The sequence below is a fragment of the Rhea pennata genome, chromosome 2 (assembly GCF_028389875.1).
Source record: "Rhea pennata isolate bPtePen1 chromosome 2, bPtePen1.pri, whole genome shotgun sequence".
Taxonomy (NCBI): Eukaryota; Metazoa; Chordata; class Aves; order Rheiformes; family Rheidae; genus Rhea; species Rhea pennata.
The window spans coordinates 91760691-91783417 of NC_084664.1; the positions used below are offsets into that span (position 1 = coordinate 91760691).

The 22727-nt window shown below is 45.7% G+C and overlaps 1 protein-coding gene across 1 annotated transcript; it reads right to left on the bottom strand.

The window, feature by feature from the left end:
* Positions 1 to 15212: 15212 nt before the first annotated feature.
* On the bottom strand, positions 15213 to 19935 carry SOX4 (SRY-box transcription factor 4). Its single transcript, XM_062569907.1, has one exon. The coding sequence runs from the start codon at positions 19076 to 19078 to the stop codon at positions 17777 to 17779; it is 1302 nt and encodes a 433-aa protein (XP_062425891.1). The 5' UTR covers positions 19079 to 19935; the 3' UTR covers positions 15213 to 17776.
* Between the last annotated feature and the right edge of the window lie 2792 nt (positions 19936 to 22727).

Below are 22727 nucleotides of genomic sequence, written 5' to 3' on the forward strand. Positions count from 1 at the left end.
AAAGATATAAATGATCACAGAAGAGCCAAGTCGATGAGGAGTCAGGTTCTAAATATTGAAAGGAAGCCTAATTCCTTTCTTCTTTCAGTGAATATTCCTGAAGCTTCTATTTTTGCATTATTCATTCAGTAATCCACCTATGCATGTGATACACGTGTCAGAGCCGTTTCAGCTATGTATGAGCTTTAGTGATGTCTGAACGTGCAGACGTGGATACTTTTGGTAATAGAGATATCAGAAACGCCTAGATACAGATATCAAAAATACCTAGAAAATCGTTCATGGCAGTTTGTTTCAGAAAGACATACTGTATCAAAAAGGCCAGTTCAAAAGCACTGGCAGGACTTATGGGAAATTCTTTGTCCTCTACCATCTTAAATCATGTACTGTTATATCAGTAATACAGTCCACGAGGTTTGCACTTCCATTGCCACAGATACCTAAAAATCAATATGTAACCCAATTTCTGCTGTCTGCATTGAAAAAACAGAAATTGAAAGCTCCACTCAGAGCAGTCTCTCCTAATTCAGAATATGAATTGCAGGGAAACTGAGGCAATGCTCACAGAACACAGCTCACGAAAAGTTTAGGTCAGCATATTTAATCATGCATGATGGACAAATAGCTGTGAAATTCTGAGAAATTATGCCAATAGCTAAACCAAAGCCAGAAGCTGCAGAGCAATTATTAACCTACTCATGCTGCTCTTCTAGCCATTGTAGGTTCACTAGACATCTATTTTTACTTTATACTTACTTTAATTAATATTTGGCTAGTTATATTGTTTGCTTTCTACATATTTTTCTATAAATTGCATAGACAACATCTATTAGATATAGTATAAATCAAATTATCATCCTAATAAGGAATTCTAAGGAAAATTAAAAAATCCAAAAAGTTAGAAACTGTGTGAGAAGAGATACTTTCCTTGCTTTATCAAAGAAATAGTATACAAGTATGCTAATGTCACAATATTTTTAAATATTCAAAAGAAAAAAAGTATTCCTGATTTAAGCTAGCAATAAATACATCTGAAGAGGAGAATGTCCTTTGGAGCGACCACAGCCAAAATTGCTTTCTAGATACACAGACTTGGGGTATATTTTACAGTAGGCAGATCCCCATAAGACTAAACACCAGATGGGTGCCAAGTAATGAATAAACTCTGGACTAACTAGATCCATATCCAGGTCTGTTCTGATGTCCCTAGATAAAACACTATGTACATGCCAGACAGTTATGAAACAGAGATAATTTCATATAGAGTGTTACCAGAACTTCGAAGGCATACAAGCCTTTGGACATCAACTACAACTCAAACACACCCTAAACTACTTCAATTATCAGTTGTCATCAAATTCAAAACCAGAATTTTTATAGGGGGACAAACAAGCAGCTTGAAATGATGTGCTTCACTTGCCTTAGCTACACTTTTTCCGCTGTGAAAAGCTGTTACCATAAAGAAGAGCCCTGGCCGAGAGGAGCGTTCTGAGGACAACTATCAAGAAATGCAGATTTATTGACGGACATCGGAAAACAGTCATGCCCATCCTTTTAAGCACTCAAGATCACTTCCTGACTTTCAGCATTAGGGAGGACTTGTGCTCTGCTTTCTCCACTCCCTTCCATGGCACATGTGTGATGCATCTCCAGACCTCCTCAGCAGCGATGTCCAAGCCCGGGTGATGCAGCACTCCCAGCTCAGCACCTGGTTACCCCCTCATGCTGGGCACAGGCTCCCCCAGCCCACGTGGCCCTGCTGCTCGTGGGGAGGGCAGATGGTGTTGGAGGGGGAACCAGGCTGGCCGATCAGGGTCTGCAGCCGATGCTACAGGATTTTCTCCCAGCCTGAAGGTTGGTCCTACACCACAGTCTCTTGTGGTGATCGCCATTCATGATAGTGCTGGCCAGGGGGACACTGATCTCATCAGCTGGAAACTGTGCTTATTATTTCAGCTTGCTATCATGCTTCACTGTATTTGATTCAAAGGGGAAATGACTATGATTTCTCAGTTCTAGGAGTTGTGGGATAGTGCCCTGCTTCTGTGGGGCAGAGGGACAGCAATCTGTAGTACAGACTTAAAAAATGCAATAGTCTCTTTTTTTTCTAAAAGGAAGGGAGAGGGAGGTTCTCATTCTGAACACTCCTGCACTTCCTAACTTCAGCATGCAAATCACCTGCTCTGCTACTGATTCGTGCCACCTTAGCTGGAACCATCAGGTATCTTATACTACATTCTGCTGCTCTTCCAGGAAGCTCTTTTCATATTAAGTTATTCCTCTGTTTTATAATTATTTGTGAAAAGAATTATCCCAGCTTTTACTGACAAAAAATACCTTTAAAATCAGAATATGAAAGTATAAACACTGCTGAATGAATGAAGTAGTCATATTCAGAAATGGAAGAGAATTATTTCAAAAGTGAAATATCTGAGTAGAAAAAGTAGCATAATTTCCCACTAAGGCCATGTTCCAAAGCCAGTTTAAAATCACTGGTGTCCTTTCCACTTAGTTTCAGTGCACTTGGCATCAAGTCTTCAAAAAGTATCACTTCCAGTGCTCTCATTAGAAAAGGATGAAAGATAAAAATCAACGAGAAACACTAGGACATATTTTTAAGTGCAATTCTCAGGGTGCATTGTGGGTGATAAGGTGAAGCTGGTTAATTAACATATGAGCCAATTTCAATTTTCCCACCTCCTGTGTCATTATTTAAGTGATTTCTGGGTCTCACAATGCCTGGCTTAAGCGCAGAATAGAACTGAGCCAATAAGACCTTTGGCACAGCAGGAGCCAGGGATCACCCCTCTCCCACCAGGCGGGCAAAGAGGGCTGAATCCAGCGTCTGCTGGCGGACACCGCGCCAGAAGTAGAGGTTGCTCAGTTAAAACAGGTTTTTCTGCTGCTTTTTCAGGGAGGTCAGATGATCAATCCGGGAGGTATAAAACAGCTAAATTTATATGGCAAGGCTTCTTGTTGCCCTATTAAAAAGAAATCACCTGCATAATAAAGTCCTCTTTCTACAAGCCCCCTGAACACTCTTTGACCGAGTGAGCCTACCTCCTGCTAGCTGTGGATACATGCAGCCCTACTTACATCCTTATCCTTTTTTTATTATTATTCATAAGTTATAGTTAGAATAACTACTGTCAGCTAAAATCTGATTTCAAACCAACACAAGACAGCAGGACTAGAATACAGGAGTTCACTGTCTTGGAAGTCTTTGCTCTCTTTCTCCCTGCTGCTTCTTTTACTATTGAATGAAAATGGTTTTGTTTTTAAGAGGAGGTGTGCACACTTTTGGAGAAATTTGTACTCTGTCTCAATTATTCAATAACATTTCTGTGATGGAACCAACACTAGTCTTCTTCTTAATTAATCTAAGCATAATTTTGCTTACTTGCCTTGATAAGTAATTTGAATAGCTAAAAACCAAGTAGTTTTGAGGATGCAGTTTCCAGGACATACTGATACTTCACTGAACTATGACAAGCAACATTTATCATCACAGGTATTTTCTGTGATGCTGTCAGAGGGAACACAATATTCCCATTGAACACATTATTATAAAATAGTACATGAATTTATCCTTTAATCTGAACAGCTACTTTATTTACATTATTTAAAAAATTTGCACCAAAGAAAAAAATCAAATTAAGTCTAATCACTGACATGACATTTAGTAAAATAGATAAGGCCAAAAGCAACTTATACCATCTTTCACCTCCTCTATTATTACATACAGCAAGAAACCTTAGAGTAATGTTTATCAGCTGGTAAGCAGAATTCATTCTACAAGTAGAGTTCTGTCAGAATTTTAAGTATTTCCTATTTTCTATTTCTCTACATCTTAAAAGAATTTAAATTCTATCTGTGCAGAAGATCTAATGAAATCCTGTCTTTATGACCTGTACATATTGGGTATGTTGATTTGTTGTAAAAACTACTTGAGGCTACTTTGAACTAAATAAAAGGTGAGAGGAAAGGAAAAACTGTTAGTGTGAGAGCTCTGCGGTATTGCTAGTAAAGATAGGCAGGGCTGGAGATAAATCGAGATCTTGAGTGAAAAAGACTAGAAATTCTGTAAGGGTAGCTATTTGAGGCGCAGAAGAAAGGGATGTTTTGAAGTAAAGAGGACTCTATGTTTATTCCTCTATAAAGTATAAAAATAATGGTCTTTGCTGGAGGAAGGGAGATTATTTTCCAGCTTTATAAGGCATATAAATACAATACAGCAATGTTTTTATAAAGAACAGATTAAAAATAAATATTTTAAAAACTAGCCATTTTAAACCTAGTATTAGGACCACCAAATATTCCAACCATAGAATCCCCATCCTCAAATTTGAGACCCCCTTGTCATGGCTATGACACAAGGAGATAGTCTCATTAATGTCATTTCCATCACCATATAAATAAGGTGGAATTTTGTTTGCCTTGTTTTGTTTGATTGTTTTCTGTGTGCCTCTGCCTATATTTGCATATTACTGTATGCTTGAGGTTGAAGGGTCAGGATTTAAGTGCTCCTGCCTTTACAGAGATAAGGCACTGCCAGACACTTGGAACCATAGGGACAGAAACGCTAACACAAGTATGTGAAATTAGTAGCTTGTTCTGCAAGGGCTGAATTAATAGTTCCTTAATTTCAATTTACACAGTTGGCTTTGTTAAATGATTAGTTCCTTTAAACCTGAGAAACTAATTATGAGCATGGATGGCCAGATAAGACTGAGATTAGATAAGACTTAATTAGTACTTTGTCACTTTTCCTAGGTTCGACTACTACAGTAAAATTATTACCAAAGAAATAGGACTTACTTAGTAGAAATCAGTTTTTATCACTAGAAAAAAGAAAAAAGACTTTTCTGGCAATTTGTTATATTTTTCATACTTAAAGCTACCTTGACCAACCAGAATACGATGACCAAGAAACTTTAAAAGGATCATTTTAGGAAAACTTCAAACAACCATTATTAAGCATGCCCGTTTATAATTCACATCATCTACTTTGCATATGATTTGCATTTGTTTCAGAATATATTTAGGGCACCTGAATTGACTGGTTGATCATAAATCTGTTGACATTTGTTTTATCACGTATAGAGATGCATGCATAACACTTATGGTCACACTGACCTTCCAAGTATTTTATCAAAATTCCTTAGAGCTGCAATATCTTTACTAACTAAAGGAACACTTGGTGGTGAAACAGCCTAAGCTTACAAATGGTATTTTGTCAATGGGATGAAAGATTTAAGAAAAGGGCTAAATAAGACCATGGTAGCGTACTTGATTGCTTAAACCGGTATGCTCAGGACACTGCCTGTGTCCTAGTTAGCAAAGGAAGAACCAGTCCTTCCTTATTACTCCATAACCTAAGGATCTTTAAAGACCCTTTATACATGTTTAAGTCTAAAAAAACGCCCACAGTGCTTTGCTGTATTTCAGCCGATACATAATTTAAATGCCTTCTTCAGTGTCAACAAACAAACAAACAAGTTATTTTTATTTCTCAGTACATCAAATCAGGAACCTTCTCCATCTGCTAGGACTTTCGGGAACCTCACCCCTTCCTATGTGCACCACTGTATTTCCAAAACACATAATATGAACAACAGGAGTTAAAAGTAGAAAAGTCTGTTTTCCCTGTTCAATTAGATAAAATGTGTTATTGAGACATTGAAATCTATTTCTAAAAATATCAAAAGGCACAGCAACCCTTCTGCTCACCAGCTGCAGCTCACCCAGGCAATTTATCAGTTAGGACTCACTCTGCAGAAACACTTCAGCACCAAACTCCGAGATGGTGCTGGGGCAGAAACACCCACTTTGGTCAAAACAGCTGGAAAAAAAAAAAAAATCTGCCTCCAGCAAGCCCAAAGCCGCATGTCTTCTCCTTGCTTGGGGACACTCAACACCACTAGTGACTATTCCTCTTTCCCATGCTCTCCATTTGCCCCAGCTCACATCGCAAATCCACTGCTCACTTGCAGAGGCTCTGCTCTCAGGTGGCTTTTCTTTTGCCCAGACCTTGGCTTAACTACACAGTCCTGAGCCCCAGCTCTGAAACAGGTCAATAACAGTCTTTGCAATGTAGTCCTGCCTAGGTAGGCAGTACAGGCAGTTAATGTCCGCTTAAATAATCGATTGCTGTTACAGCTTTAAAAATCCCTTGTAGATCTGGATTTTCATTTTAGAAAGGAAGACCTTTTAATGAAATTAGTTTTTTAGGTACCTAGCATTTTTAATTAACCTTCTCCTCCCACCCAGATTTTATGCATTTTTAGTGCAATCTAATTTTCATCCATAGTTTGAAGTAACTCATTAGTAAAAAAGAAACACCATTTAGAAAACAAGAAAATGCTCATTACTTATTTTCTAGCATGAGAGAAGTGTATAAATTAAGAATCTGGATAAATATATGTTAAACTACTTAAATGTATACAGACATAATATATATATATATTAGCTCTCATGGATAGCAAAAAAAAAAAGCTGAATTACACTAGCCAACGAGAATCAACCTCTATTTGGAAAATATCTAGGAAGTATAAAGGAAAACAAAATGAAAATCCATCATTTAAATCAAGGTTTCCATTTGACAATTTTAAAACATGATTAAAATTAGTGATTTAAACGGCTGATTTAGATCAGTCACCTTGATGTGAAACCAGCCCATTTTGTTTGTTATCATTATTGCTCTGAGCACACCCCTGATGAACAAGTGATTTATGGATGTGCACATGTAGATATTTCTTTTTGAATACTCTTTTCTGTATGTGTTTGCCGTTCATTTATGACTATAAGAGCATTAACCACACCTTAACATAGCTATGATACAACTCCATTTATGAAGAAATACTGTTAAACATGATTTTTTTTGTGTGTACATGGTATGAATTTCCATTCTTTCATAATACTACAGCTGTTACTGTACAATTAAGAATTAACCAAGTTTCACACTACCAACAGATTCGCCAGCCACAGACTCAGCTACAAAAGCCTTGGGGCTTTCCTTTTAGCACCCAGCATCTTCAATCTGTGAAGCACCTCTACCTGTAATGCCACTGGATGCTGTGTCCTACACTGAGCACTAAGGCCACTCTGAGCGGTGTTAGATACCACTGTGAAACCTCCTCTGGCTTCCCAAGGAAATGGGTTACATACGCACGTGCCCATCTGTCACTTCCTACGCAACCATAACATTTACAGGAGGAACTGAGGTCCCAGAGATTCTACTTTTCTGCAAGGAGGCGCCTAAGAGAAGATGGAAGCACCTTTGATGCTCCCAGAGAGAGTTCAGGGCAGGGAGCAGCCAGAGTGGGGCTCACCAGCCAGCCACCAACCCATAGCACCTCAGCTGCACCAGTGCGGCAGCAGGTTGCTCCTGCAGCCCAATGATTGCTGAACCAAGGCAAGGGAACACATCAGGTCTAAGAACAAGCCAGGAAACCCAACTAGCAACTCAGGAACAGCAGGAAACAGGCTATGACACAAGCACTCCACCAACACAGCTCAAAACAGGAACAGACCTGCTGTGGGCTGAGCTCCTGAGTCCCAAGACTCGGGAGGTCCCAGGTGGGGCTGGTCAGGGGAATTAAGGCCTATCGGGGCCCTAACAAATAGGCTACAGTATAAGGTAACACACCAATTAGACATCAGAGAATCCACTCAACTGTAGTCTTCCAAGATGTAGCTCTGTAGAAACCAGATTTCACTGGCTTACCCAATGATCTACTGACACCCTTACCTCTGAAGAAATTAAAACCTCAGCCTTTATGACTAGTATCTCCTGTGGATAACCTGCCATCCGATTCCTATGCTTTGCAGGAATAAAACAGAGATATAATTTCCCATCTCTACTATGCTCTTAACAATCTTATTCCCATCTCCTTATCAGTTAGTGCCATAAGACAACATATTTGTCATTAATAAACAGCCATCAATTCTGCTTTAATATCCAGGCTACAGTTTAATGATTTCTTCTAAACTTCCATTCTTGAAGTTCACGTAGCGGAGCTCAGCTACTGCAATAGCTTTTTCCTAGGCCTTGGTGAATACGATCTGTTCCCAGTTCTTCCCATTCATCCAAAATTTCTGATTCAGTGACTGTTTTCCCTGCCTGTGGGTTTGATTATGATAACCTGAGTTGTGCTCTTCTCCTATAGCTTTTTTCACATGCCAGCTTGCTTTGGAGTCTCTCCATTTTCTACCACCACCACCATGCACCATACCAAGCATCAGACTGTTCCCATGCAGCAGCACCAAGTGAGCTGTGATTGTCTCATGATCTCAGCTTCTTCCCGTTTGCTTGCTCTGGTTTTGCATTTTCCCTCATCGTGACAGATACTTTGGAAGTGCTCCCTGTTCACAGGTGCAAATTTATGTATGTTCGCTTTCAAACCCCATGTTCAAACTTGTCTTTGCTGTGATAACAGCAAAAAAAGAACAAAGAACAACTAGCTCAGGCAGCTGATGTGGTGAGATGAATGCTGCCACACTGACTAGCAATATTACCTTGTTTTCTGCTCATAACCATGGCTAGATTTCTATCCTACATTTAAGCCATAAACAGTTTGAAGCGCTGCTTCTCTCTTTGTCCTGTGTTTGAAATGCATCTGGCACATGGGATGCTGGGCATTAAGGGCAACAAGAATGATTTAACAACCATAGCAATGCAATACGAGAGAACAGAAGATACTGTGTCTTCTGTTCTTTTCTAAATTTGGAACAATTTCTTAATGAAGATAGGCAACCTCCTTTATAAACTTATCACTGAGCAGGCCAGTTAAAACCTAACGCATAATGTTTATCTTTCATGGTGACATTATTATGATATTTTAGAGTTATGTGAAATACACCATTTAGATAAGCTGAGCTAAAATTTGCAACCCTCCAGCTGCAACCAGCTGCAGAGTAGGTGCACGTGTAGTTAGTGTGCATTTTCAGCTCAGGACAGGGAAGTGAAGGACTCTGTGAGGCACTATAAGTCTCATGTTTGGTTTCTGAAAAGTGAGGAGGAACTCCAAAGAATATTTTTACACTTTTTCCCAAAAATGATCCCAGAGAACAAAAGCAATTAAAGATCTTTCAAATATGTAAAATTCCTCCTTTTTTTTTTGAATAAGAATGCCTAAATTCGTTCTTATTCTGTTCCATTACCCTGTTTTCTAGAAACATAAAAAGCAATCCTTTGCAAAACAGTAATACACCTTTCATCCTGATGTCTCAATGCATTTTGCAATCAATTTACAGTAATTAAAAAACTTTCACACCTGGTGAAACAGTTAGGTTTCCACATATCTGCTATTACATATAGTTTGTATTTCACAACAGGAGAAGCCCATCCAAAGGAAAGCAGCTTAGCAAGATCTTCCAAATTGTGTCAGGTCTTGGACAAAGCACGCGGGAAGACTAGAAATTAATCCAAAGATGCCTGTTTCCAATCTCCTGTTTCAATCTCACTGTACCACTCACTTCCCTACAGCTAAAGCTAGAACTACAAGATTTAGTAATGCATAAACCATGCATGTTCTTTCATTAGAAAATAATCATGTTGCTTTCTTATTATAGAAATAAATTGATTTTTGGAACAAGTGAATATTCACAGAAAATATGTTCCCTCTCTGGAAATTAAGCCCTAAAGTTATGTACAATTAGAGAACATAAGTACTTATCTCTAAACAGAGGCTATCATCTCACATAAAATCTCAAATTACTTTGCCTTTCTTAATGCCCTGAGTAAATCTGAATTGATGACTTCATGTGAGGAGTTGTGCGTCAAGTGCCACGTCTCTGAATCACACCATTCCCTAACATCATTTCTGCCTTGTCTAAAGACGGGTAAATTTATTTTTATGGAAGTGAGACAATTTTGTTCAGACATTCAAGTCTGGAGAAATACTCAGATTCTCCTTTAAACTGTCATTCCATTTGCCACGCACACAGGCCTTGTCAGCTTACGAGTCACTTCATGTCCATTCAATGTACTACCATAAGCAATACAGCAACTAAGACAGTAATTATAACTAAAGCAGTTATAGGGTTCTGGAAAGACTCGGATGTTTGTTTCCCTTTCCTGAGATGGACAGATTGATACCTGCATGCAGCTACAAGCTTCAGATAAGCTGCTAAAGTAGAAAGGCATGTTATTATGTTTTCAGTAAGAATTTCTCCATTTTAAAGATGTGGTTGGGCTTTAACCTGAGTGTATAGGTTTCAGTGAGCTGTGATACAGTCAGATCTTGTCTGGTTTCATAGCAATCCCACTTGCTCAAAACAGCCGACCTGAGCAACAGCCTTTTAAATTATTCAGTTAGATACCAGCTGTTTTCATTTAGCTTTCAGAAATGCAGTCACAGTTTGTACCCAGCTTGGTGCTATTTTTAAGACAGACAATGTGCAGAGATACCCTCATCTGAGAGCCTTGGAGTGAGATCAGGATGATAATGTAGTATGGGTACATCTTGGGTACACCTTCAATTAGATTTCTTTTTATTCTACTGCCGTGCATTAAGCATCGTGCCTTTTGCGAGGAAAGGAGATGAATGCTGAAACAGGGAAAAAAAAAAAAAAAGAAAAAAGAGTGTCTATGAGGCAAGAAAGACATTGTGTTCTGGGTCGCATAGGTGGTAGTTTAGCTCTCTACCATAACATCAGCAACCTGCTCTTTAAGGAAAACTGCTCTTCAAGGAGAGGAAGCCATCCAGGGAGAAGGAAGGAAAAGGGTCAGAGAAAGGAATGTGAACTGGGGATTAAAAAGAAAGAAGTTAGAAGCCCAGGAAGAATTTTAGTGAATCACTGAGAAAGCTAGAAAGAAAAGATAAAAAGTCCAAAGTTCTCCTTTTTCTTCCAGATTTACATGAGATAGACACTGCCAATGCAACAAAAGCAAAGTATTGCCAGTATAACATGCATTTATTCTGGGATTTTGCTGACATACCGTGCCAGTCGGGCTTCACAGCTCATGGCTGCCCTTATACATGTCTGGTCTGAGTTGCTACTTCCTTCTAATTTCCATCATTTTGAAAGACCCCATGCCATTCACAACTGGCCTGCCAGTCTTGCTCCTGTTTCTTGCAAATTCTTTTCCTCCTCTTACACAAGCCAAGCAAATCACTTCATTCACCATTTTACACATTCCCATTATCAGGTATCATCTTCTTTTCCCACCTCTTCAGTGAGTGGTTCCCCCTCCTCTTGCCATCAGGGTACCTTTCCTCGATGTTCCCTATGGCTCAAGAGTGTCAGACCTTCATCCAGCTGCCTGTGATAAGGACGGGACATAAGGCAGCGCATTAATAATCTGATCAGTATTTCCTAGCTGTCGACAAATGACATCAGGCTGGGTGAAAGAAGCTAACCTCCCCTGCCACAAAACTGCGACTGTCACTCCAGCAGTCGCTCCTTGGGTATCAGCCTTCTCTTCAGCTCACTGAAAAGGGAAGATGTTGCTGGAGCCACTGGAGGTTGCAGATACTTTTCCTGCCACAGGACAGAGGAGAATTAAGCTTTGTCTGGAAGGAGATGGAGGGATTAACAAAGATAAAGAAAGCATATTAAGAGTGACTATATTGCTAGGAAAAAAGACATAGGAAACAAGTCAGAAGAGCATAATCAGGTGGAAGGTGTATTAGGAAATGTTGCTTAGGTGTGCCTATGAGTCATTGCATTTCAGATGATTTAATTCTGGTGGTTAAATAGTTTCAGGAAATGCTGCTCCCTTCATTCAGAAGTTTCTTAAAACTTCTGCAAGTGCAAAACTTGAGACAAGCAATCACTCACCGGGTAGTCACGTTCAGGACTCAGTCCTGAGTAAGTCACTTTCCTTTTGTGCTGCAACATGCCCATCTCTGAGACAGTCGCATTTAATTTCCTCATGTTGATGACAAAAATCATAACTAATGGTTAGAGATTATTTGAGGATTTTGGAGAGGAAATGCTGAAATGGATTGTGTGTGTGAATAACTTCTGAACTCTGGAATATCAAAATGATCACTACATGTGTAGATCCAGGGAACCACATTGTAAAATCTTGTTAGTGTTGCAAAGCTTTTCCAAGGCCTTTATAGAGTTATTCCATAGGAAAATTAATCCTAGTATGCATGTGCAAAAGCAACCACACAGAGTAAAGGGCACTTAAGAAGGGAGTCAAGCTCTGGCCTGCTGCTTTCTCCACTATATTGTGGAAGCAGAAACAAAGGAGGCCAGTGAGAGTGAGCGAGGAGGGCCACGGGAAGGCTGTGTAGTCACGTGACTGTACACACACGGCACACGGCATATATCATGGAAATGTATATCACAGCGGCTAACAGAGGGGGCAGGGAGGACTAAAGTCCCGGCGGTTTCCTTTCTGCTCGGTAAGGCCACAGCTGCTGAAAGTGGAACACAGAAGCACAAAGCTTGCAATGTGTCCAGCAGCACTGAACTCCCGGGGATGCCTACTTTGGGGTTGAAAAAAGAGAGAAAACGCAATCTGGTCTGTGTATGCAGTCACATCGTGTGCTGCTTCACAAGGAAGGTAATGAAATGACACACAGGACAGGCAGTTCTCATTATATAAAATTATATACACATTCTTGAGGTGAATAGCCTTCATATACTTTGTAGGTGAGTTAATGATTTATGAAAAGCATGCTGTTAAAACAAATTTTAGAGATAGAGACATATACAGCGTATTATGGTGATTTTTAATTTAGATCTTCTGGTTGAATTATTTTCCTGAACTCTTATGAACCACAGGGAGAGCTGATGGAAAAATAGCAAAGGGCTGTAAAATGGGTGGTATAGCAAAAGATGAAGAGATGACAACATTGTCACTGTATAAAAACAGATGAAGTTACGTCTACAGAGGCTGAAATTGAAAACAGAAACTCCATTTTTCACTCAGCACACAAATGAAAGCACTCAGCTTGACCACAAGATGCTGTGGAGGCCACATGTAAGCAGAGAGACCCAAGAAGGATAGAATAAAGCAACAGCCTTGGACAGTGACAGCTGTCCAAGCTGGCTGAGGAGGTCTCAGAAATGGTGGTTATGAGAGGCCAGATAAAGGCGCACCAAGGTAGGTGTGATTTCATTCTGCTTTGTGCGCTGCAGCAAGATTCCCTTGCAGTTTGCAGGAGTGCGGCTCGGGCCACCCACACCAGCAGGGCAGCATGAGGAAACCACATCTACAGCAATCTCAGCTCCGATACTTCACTATGTCGTGGGCATGCGCCTACGTACATAGGTACCTGCCACTCTGGCCCATGCCCAAGATGTGAACCTGTGTTAGGTGAACCTGCGGTCTGACATCAGCAGTGATTTCTAAAACCTAATTGTGCTCTCCATAGATTTTCATTTAAAAAATCTGCTATAAATTTATTAGATTTCACATTTATTAATTGGCCACTACTTTTTCTTCCAAAAAATCAGTCATATGTTCCTTTAATTAAAACTATGGTCTGTACAAAAAAATAGAAGTATATTTGGTTATATATTCTCGTGTGGCTTAGTCTGATGCACTTCCTCTAGTCAGAGACTTGCCTAGCACCATATTGCAGAAAGCAAGGAACATATGCATATTCCAAATACATGTATGCAGTGGGGTGTGTATTTATACATTTTAGCCTGACATCCACATAGCTATGCAGAGGCACCAACTTGCGGCACCAAAGAGTCCCCAGAGAAACAATACGTTTGGCAATACTGGCCTTTATTATAATTGAGAACAAAAACAATGTATGCAGGAAACCATAAAACCCCTCAAGTTAACTGTAGTCAACGGTAAATCTCGTTAAGATATAATAGGCCTAGAGCAGTACAGGCAAGGCAGGCGCACTACCAGCCTGCTTTCCAAGCCGGTCTCTAGGAAGTGTCTGCAGTGCAACCTCCTCACCACCCCCATCCTCCCTCCTCCAACCCCCCCGATTTTGATCTGTGCTCAGCCCTAAAAGCAAATATATCAGTAGTATACCAGAGATGAGCACAACAGCGTGCTCAATATGGGGTAACTCCGTGCACACGCTTCCAGGAACGCACTCGCCAGCCTTCTCCGGGCGCTTCCCGGGCTGCGCGGTGGTCCCCTTTGCTTCCCCCGCGGGTGTCGGGGGAAGGGGGTAGCAAATCCCGGAGAAACTCGGAGGCTGGAGGCACACATTTGATTTGCAAATGACCTTCCATGAAAGGAGTTATATGCAAAGAGGCTAACCAGGAAACCTCCGATGCAAGGGACTGTGTAGATCTTTAGATGGCAGATTTTGAATCACAAATACAACACAGGAATTCATCGAGATAATGCGGGGCAAACATTAACCTCTTACGCCGGTAGCTTTGCAGAACAGCCGATACAACTTTTCTTTTCAGTTTGTTGTGCCTTATACACGGAAAAGAGAGTCTGTGGCTCCAAGCCAACTCTGAATTAGCAGCTAAGCGAGACTATTATGTCAGTGGGATTTTTTAAACAGTTTACAAAACATTATTTAAGGTACAATACATATTCTTAGGGAGGAAAGGAAAGGTAAACACCAGCAGGTAACGACGAAGCAGAGGTTGAACCCGCAGCCGTGGCTCAGGGTCGGGCTCTCGGCCGAGTAGCCCCGCGGTGAGACCGGGGCAGGGACCCCCGGGCGGCCGCCGCCCGTTCATGCCGCTAGCGGCGCCCATCGCCGCCTATTTGCAAGTGTTTTGCACCAGAAATGCGCGATTAAAGGTGCCCGGCGAAGGCAGGGTGGGGGCTGTGCGGCCCCGCGGCTGCCCCCCCGCCCGAGGTTCCTTTGCTCTGGCGGTTGTTACGCAAAGGAAGAAAAAAAAAAATCTCGGTAAAGGGAAAATAAAAGTCAGTCCCTCCCACCCGGCAAGCTGCGCCGGGCAGCGGCTCGGCCCGCTGCCCCCCGGCTGCAGCAGCGCCGGGAGCCGCGACACAGCTCCCGCCCCCGCCCCCGCGAAGCCTTGCGCAGCACGGCCGCTTCCTGCGCTCGGCCCCGGCGGCGCTGCAGCCCAAAGGCCGCGGCCGGAGCGCGCAGAGACCGCCTCCACAAAAAGGCCTTTTCCGAAGGAGAAACTTTCCCGAGAGCGGCGGGCAAGGCGCGCAGCCGCCCGGCCGGGCGGGCGGCGGGGGAAGCGCGGCCCCCGGCGCGGCCGGCGTCTGCGGCGCTGCGCGGGGGACCGCGGCCGTGCGGGCGCACCCGCGCGGAGGGAGCCCGGCGGCAATGAGGGCAAGAGCAGTCAAGTTTTAGGGTTCAGTTCCAGCTGATTTTATTTCCTTCCCGAAGAAAACAAAAAAAGTTATTTACAGAAGGTATATCAACAATCTGACAGGCAGTGAACTTGAGACATGGTTAGCTGGCATGATTTTTTTTTCTTCTTCTTTCCCAACGTTGCGTTGTGGGGTGATCGTTAGACAAAAAAAAATATATATATATATATTCTACACAGCATATTGCACAGGATGGATGACCAAAAAATAACAAAAAGAACAAAAAAAAGGTAAACCCTTAACGGAACCACCTCATTAGGCAGACGTCCTAGTGCCTGTCATGTTATATTAACATACATAAACACACAATCTTCTTTTTGCTTATTATAATACAGACTTAAATGTACAAAGATGTTTTCACTTTCTTCATCTTAAACACAACAGCTATAAACCTGAATACATATGCTATCATCATGCCATAAGAGACTAAAACAATTATATTTAGCGACAAGTAGAAAGGATTAAATAGTCAAATACAAGAATGAAAAACGCAGTACATAGTGTCGCGAACTCAAACCGGCATTTAGATAGATCCAGTGGTTTAAACGGCACGTTTTTGCTTATAAAAAAGTGCAAAAGATGTGGTTTACAAGTTAAAGGTACAGGATCCCTTCTACGTCAATGCACCAGTTGCTTTACCTAATTTCGGGATATGCTTCCCCCCGAAACGGCAGCATACAGTGTATATACGCTTGAGTCTTTCCCTTCCCCCTCCCTCCCCTGGCCGCCCCCCACCTCCAGCCACGAGTGGGGCTGCACAGCGGGCACTGGCGGCGGCTGAGGGATGCTGTCACTTTAAGATGCCTGCAGATTGGAGTGTAAACATGGACAAAATAGGGGCTGATTTGTGTGTGAGTGTGAGTGTGTGTGAGCGCACACGTGTGTGAGATACTAACCAGCGGCCCTGTTGTTATAATCAGGAAATCCAAACAGCGATTTACACCGATTTACACCCCCTTTATATATTTTTTACAAAAATACACTGAGAAAATAATCAAACGTTTTCATCTCTCTTCTCTTTTTGTTTTTAAAAGTGTCAAAAAGTCTACATTTAAATATAAAAAATTAAAAGTTAAAACTCTAGCCCTTCAGTGAAGGAGACATAAAAATGGTGCGGGTAACAACGAGAACTACCAAAAAAGGACAAAGAAATACAAGTCAAAAATGTTTGGCCAGTATAAATACGTCCACTTATAAAATGGCATCCGATTACATTTACAAGGAAAAAAATAAAACAATACGAGGATGGAGCATCGGTGAGAAAAAACAGTCTTTTCATTTACAGCTATAAGGAACAAACACATACATACTCTGAGAAAAAATTTGGTCCTGAATTTTTTTTTTTAAAGTCCAGCACAGATTTGAGTTGCGTTTGAATCCTTTAAAGAGTTAAGAATGAAAAAAAGCTGGTGATATTTTTGTAGGAATCAAACATAGCGCCATCTATCTGCTTTTATATTATCCTAACACTATTTTTTTAAACTGTTCAACAGTCTTACAGAAATCTTAAAAAGATAGACAGGATAACATGCTATATTAAACCCCACCAGTGAAATAATCCAACACCATCACGATTCTGAGTAAGAAGAAAAAACTACACTTTTTTTGACTTTTCATTTTTTTGCAAAAGCAATCGCCCTCCATTTCCCCTGTACCACATCGTTACAGAAACTGTTCTGATTCTCTGTTTCAAAAGAAGTTTTCAGTGTTCTTGAAGTTCGGCTTTATTTTTCTCTCTACATATAACATAAGGTGACTGAGAAAAGCGCTGCTGCCACCTCATCTGTACGTGCAAATCCGTTTCAGTTTATTATTATCTTCCCCCCATCGTATTTCCAAGACAGGTCTCATGTTTAAGTCTGGCTCTTCTGCGCTTAACTAGGATCTCAGTTCGGCTCCTAGCTCCATCCGCCCTCTCCTCCTCCCATCATCTTCGCCTCCTCTCCCTGCAGGAAGAAACCGCCGCAGGATTTCTCCCCCGAAACGTGAACCTTGCAAAGGCTTGGGTGTGTTTTTTTTTTTTTTTTTTTTTTCCTCCTCCTCCTTTTTAAAGCAGTTCTGATCTCTCTTTCCCAGCAAAGGGTAAAACACACTCAAGATATCCAGTACGCTCAACACAATGCATCACTCCCCGTCCTCTTTCGTATAAAGTGGGCAATAACAAAGAACCCAGAGGTGTATGTGGTTTTTTTTTTTTCCCTCCCTTCTCTGTCTCTCTTTTCAGGAAAAGAAGAAAAAATTAGTAGGAAAAAAAAGAGAAAAGACAGCGTTTCACTCCCGCCAGTCTCTGAAAAAGCAACAACATCAGGGTCGTCTCTCGGAAGGGGGTGTGTGCGGGCCTGTCTGCAGCCGGAGGAAGGGGACTCGGGTTTATTCTGCACGGAGAAGGCGAGCCCCTTGCCGCCGCCGCTCTCCCAAAGCGCAGGAAGCAGTCTCACCGGCCCCTTCCCAGAAAAAGAAACAAAAAAGCCCCGGCGGGGTGGGCGAGTCCTCCCAGCAACGCGTCTGTGCCTCCTCGAGCTCTGCCCAGCGCTCGCCTCAGTAGGTGAAGACCAGGTTGGAAATGCTGGACTCCAGCCAGTCCCCCGAGATCATCTCACTTACCTCCGGCGTGCAGTAGTCCGGGAACTCAAAGTGCGAGCCTGAGCCGGGCTCGAAGTTAAAATCCAGGTCCCGGTCCAGCACGGAGGAGCTGAAGCTGCCCAGGGACATGCTCTCAAACCCGGGGCTGGGGTTCAGGTCCAAGAGGTCGTCTTCAAACTCGTCGTCCGACGAAGAGGAGCCGGAAGAGGAGGAAGAGGAGGAGTGGGAGGACGCGGAGGAGGAATGCGCCGTCGAGGGGGCCGGGGAGGCGGCCCGCAGGCTGGTGTAGCTGCGGTGGTCCGAGGGCGAGCCGGAGCCGGGCGGCGAGGGGCAGGCGGCGCTGCTGCAGTCCCCGTCGGGCCGGCACCCCGCGCCGCCGCCCTCCTCGTAGAGGCTCAGCGGGTCGCCGGCCTCCGCCGAGCTGCTCAGCGTGGGGCTGCCCGGCACGGCGCCGCCGGGGGAGGCGGAGGCGGCGGCCGCCTGCCCGCTGCCGAAGATGTACACCCGCTTCAGCTTCTTCTCCGCCGGCGCCTTGCCGGGGCCCGCCGGCGCGGCCGCGCCGCCCGCCGCCCCGCGGGGCTTGTAGAGCCCGTGGTGGTCGGGGGGCAGCAGGGCGGCCGGCGGCTCGCCGGGGAAGGGGGCGGCCTTGCCGCCCGCCGCCGCCTTGCCGTGCGGCTTGCCGCCGCCGCCCGCGCCCGCGGGGGAGGGCTTGGGGCCGCCGCCGCCGCCGCCCTTCTTCGGGGCGGGCTTGGAGGGGGCCGCGGGGCCGGGGCCGCCGCCGCCGCCCGCGCTGCCCCCGCCCCCGCCGGCCTTGTCCGCCTTGTCGCCGGGCTTGGCGGAGCTGTTGCCCGACTTCACCTTCTTCCTGGGCCGGTACTTGTAGTCGGGGTAGTCCGCCATGTGCTTGAGGCGCAGCCGCTCCGCCTCCCGGATGAAGGGGATCTTGTCGCTGTCCTTGAGCAGCTTCCAGCGCTTGCCCAGGCGCTTGGAGATCTCGGCGTTGTGCATGTCGGGCGACTGCTCCATGATCTTCCGCCGCTCGATCTGCGACCACACCATGAAGGCGTTCATGGGCCGCTTGATGTGCCCGCTGGGCGTCTTGCACCAGCTCGGGTCGTCCGCCTTGCCGCCCGTGGAGGCGGTGGAGCCCGGCGTGGGCGAGGAGGCGATGCCCAGCTCGATGCCGGCCCCGGAGTCGGAGGTCTCGGCGGCCAGCAGCGCCTCCGTGTTCTCCGCCGTGTTGGTCTGCTGCACCATCGCGGCGGCGGCGGGGGGCGGCTCGCCGGGGCTCAGCGCCGCTCCGGCGCGGGGCAGGGCGCGCAACTTCTCACCGCGGCACCGGGGCGGCGCAGCCGGCCGCGCAGCGCCCCGCGGCCGCGCCCCCGCTCCCTGCACCGCTCCTCCGTCCACACCGGCGCCTCGTCCCCGGCGGCGCGGTCCGTTCCCCCGCGCAGCAGCGGCGGCGGCGCCGGGCCCGCCCGCCCGCGCTCCGCGAGAGTTTCTGCAGAGGCAGCGCCGCGAGCCGCCCGTCCAAGCTGGCTTGTGGGTTGGGGTATTTTCCCCCCCCTCCTCTCTTTTCTTTTCTGTTTTTTTTGGAGGGGGGTCGGCTCGCTCTGGCTTTTTTTTCTCTCCTTTCCCCCTCGGGGCTCCCCCCCTCCCCGCAGCAGCCGGTCCAGTTCACAAGTGCTTTTCGCTTGCCCCCGACGTTTCAGGAGAGCAGCGCGCCCGCCGCGGAAAGTCTCTCAATGCCGGGCACGGCCAGCGTGCGCCGCCGCAGGGGCGGGGGGAGGAGGAGAGCCCCCCGCAGCCCCGAAAACCCTGACTCCAGGACGCGTGGTGGCGGCGGCGGAGTCAGTACCCAGGAGTTTGTGCAGGTATTATTTGGCGGTTGCGAGGTACTGAGCAGGAAAAAAAAGAAGTCAAGAAAAAGGGAAAAAAGAGGAAAAAAGGGGGAAAAAAAGGCAAGCCCAAAATGGGGGGGGGAAAAAGGCCCCCAAAAAGGAAAACCGCTCGTGCATTAATAAGTGTGCATCTCCGCGGCTGCAAGAGCGGCCGCTCAGGCAAGCCCGGCGCCGAGCCCCGTCCTCCGCCGCCGCCCCGCGCGCGCGGAGCCCCGCCGCCGCCGGCACCCACGCGCGCCCGGAGGCACGCACGCACGCACGCCGGCCGGGCGATGCCCCGCGCCCCCCGCGCGCCCGGCTCCTCCGGCTGCAGCTGAGAGCGGACCCCGCGCCCGCCCGCCGCCGCTTTATCCTTTCGCAGCCCGCGCCGCGGCCAATGGGGCACTGTATCCAACGCCGCCCGCGTGCCAAGCGCCGCCCGCCGCCCGCCGATTGGCGGCCGCGGAGAAGCAATGAGAAGCGCCCGCGCTGACCTCATTCCTAGCGGCGGGGCGAACTGTTTAAAAGGGCCAGGAGGGCGCCCGCCGGCCACGCCCCGCGCCGCCGGCCACGCCCCGCGCTGGGCGGGGCCCGCCATCGCCCCGCCTCCCCGCCCGCCCGCCGCGGAGTGCGCGCGCGCGCGCGCCCCGGGGGCGGGGAGGGCGGGAGGGGGTCGGGACCCCCCGCGCTCCCCGCCCCTCCCCCCGCACACACACCTCCCGTCCACGGGCGGGGGCGGGCAGAGGGGGCCGGAGGAAAAAACGAGGCGGCGGTGGGAAGTCGGTCACGGGGCCGTGGGGGAGTGACCGGCGGCACCTGCCAGCGCGGAGAGAAGCGCGTCCGTGTCTGCCCCGCGTGCAGCGATGCGTGTAAACATAAACGTATTTATAAATACACCCTTTGCATTATTTTGCAAAACTCGCCTTGCAACAAATTGCTCAAAAATAATTCCCGAGGTCACACCCCCTTTCCCTCCCCTCCCCTCCCCCCCCACACTAATCTAACACCGACGCGAAACCACCACCCCTCCACGCGTGCCGCAGAGCTAGAGCCAGAGCCGAGCCGGCGAGCCGCCGGGGAGCGGAGGTGGGGGGCCCCGCGCTGTCCCGCGGCGGCCGCCCCTCGCCGGGACCCGGCGCAGGGGGCGTTGCGGAGCATCGCTTTTTAACCTCGTTTTCCGCCTGCGGTCATAAATATTGAATTAAAAAAAAAAAAAAAAAAAAAAAAAACAGCGCGGCTGTGACAGGGGTTGAGAAACACTCCCCAAGACCCCCTAGCATCAGAAGAAAAAGAAAAAAAAAAAAGGAAAAAAGAGAAGACAACACGTGAAAATCAGTTAAAAAATGCTTTTTAAAACAGTTCAGGTTGGGAACACCTGAAATTTCAGAGAGTGGCCTAAAACCGAGTGACATATTTTTGCAAGAAAATCTGCGGTTGGATCCTGAAGCAGGGATTCCAGCTGCTTTGAGAACAAGCTTTGAGTATTAAGGTCCCACACTGGTCTCAAACTATTACACTGCTGTGAAGTGCTGAGCGAAATAGTGAGCTCCTAATACCTCACTCACTAGGTAACTGGCTTTGCTGAGAGTATTTACAAAGATGCAACCCAAACTATTGCTTAGCTTGCAGAATTAGGATATTGTGTCCTCTTTCAGCTTTTCTACGTATTGGATAAAATATTCCTTTCTCTTGCAATAGCAACATCCTGTGTCGTGAGTGGTATTTCACCCCTCTACACTACCTGAATAGTAAACCTTCCAGCATTTTTTCCCCCTCCAAAGCTAATATCCTTCATTATATGTTACTTCATATACCACCCATCTCTACAGAAATCAAGACTCAGAGTGGTTTGGAGCCATAGGTACTACTGAGTTAATTTACACTACTGGCATTTATGTGTTCAATTCTCAAAGACTGAGGCCAAAAGAAGCTGTTACAAATCATGCTGCTCCTCTTTTTAGCAGGGGTGTCTAAAATGATTTCAATGACCAGCTACCACATTTTATGTGGGTATATGAACTTGATTAAACTGCAAGGCAATTAAAATATTCTCACGCATCTGAAGACGGGTTAAAGCAAAACTAATAAAAAAACTAAACCAATATACACAAGTAAAACCAACAAACCAATATACAGAGACATGGAAAACACTGCTTAGAGAAAAATTTTTCACTCTGCTGTATTACAGTGTGCAAGGCCTTGACCACCATGAATAAAAGTTATCTCAATGTAAGTTAATTTTGACCTTAATGAAAACAGTCTTTTCATTTAATCATAGTTCAAAAAGTGTGCTTGGGCTGGATAGAGGAATATAATTTCCCAAATGAAAAATTCCAAAATTTACAAAAGCACCACTTAAAACTGTTTAATAAAGCAATTTTAAGAATATGAAGTGAAACTTTGTAAAAGCATTTTATTACCATTTCTTGGCTGTTTCCCCAAAGTTAATTGCTTCCACCCCTAATCCTCCAAAGCTAGATTGAAACTGCATTAAAGCTCCCCAGATATAAAGCATGGGTGTAAAGTATTCAGCTTCCAATGGAAAGGCAGTTTTAAGGGCATTGGCAAGATTTCTCCACGTTTTACAACTAAAGAGAATAGAAGCTTCATCCTATTTCCTGCAGGCTTTTTGAGTCGGGAGACGAGGAAAGGGACGCGAGGTGGCAGCGCTGAGCCTCCTCTGCTGGACGTGGGAAAAACGTGGCGCTAACAAACCCGGGATTTTATTTTTCCATGCTTCTGCTCAGCAGCAGCCAGCTGTACGTTTCTAACCGAAAGCCAGCGGGTTTCCACACAAGAGCTCTCAGAGCGGCGGGACCCGCACTTTCACCTGCACACTGCTTAACCGCCTGGCAGCTCACCAAACGCCGCGTGAAACTGCCAGGGGGAACCGAGGCCACCGCTAACAGTAACGCAACCGGGGTTCGCAGAGCCGCGAGCTGGAGCCGGCGGGCTGCCTTGCCGGCAGAGCAAGCAGAGTCTTTCCAAGACATTGGCAGGGACAAGGAGGAGTCTGGATGAGTTTT

Bases quoted from the DNA above. Each gene is read 5' to 3' on its own strand.
- SOX4 (XM_062569907.1), bottom strand. From the start codon at position 19,078: ATGGTGCAGCAGACCAACACGGCGGAGAACACGGAGGCGCTGCTGGCC.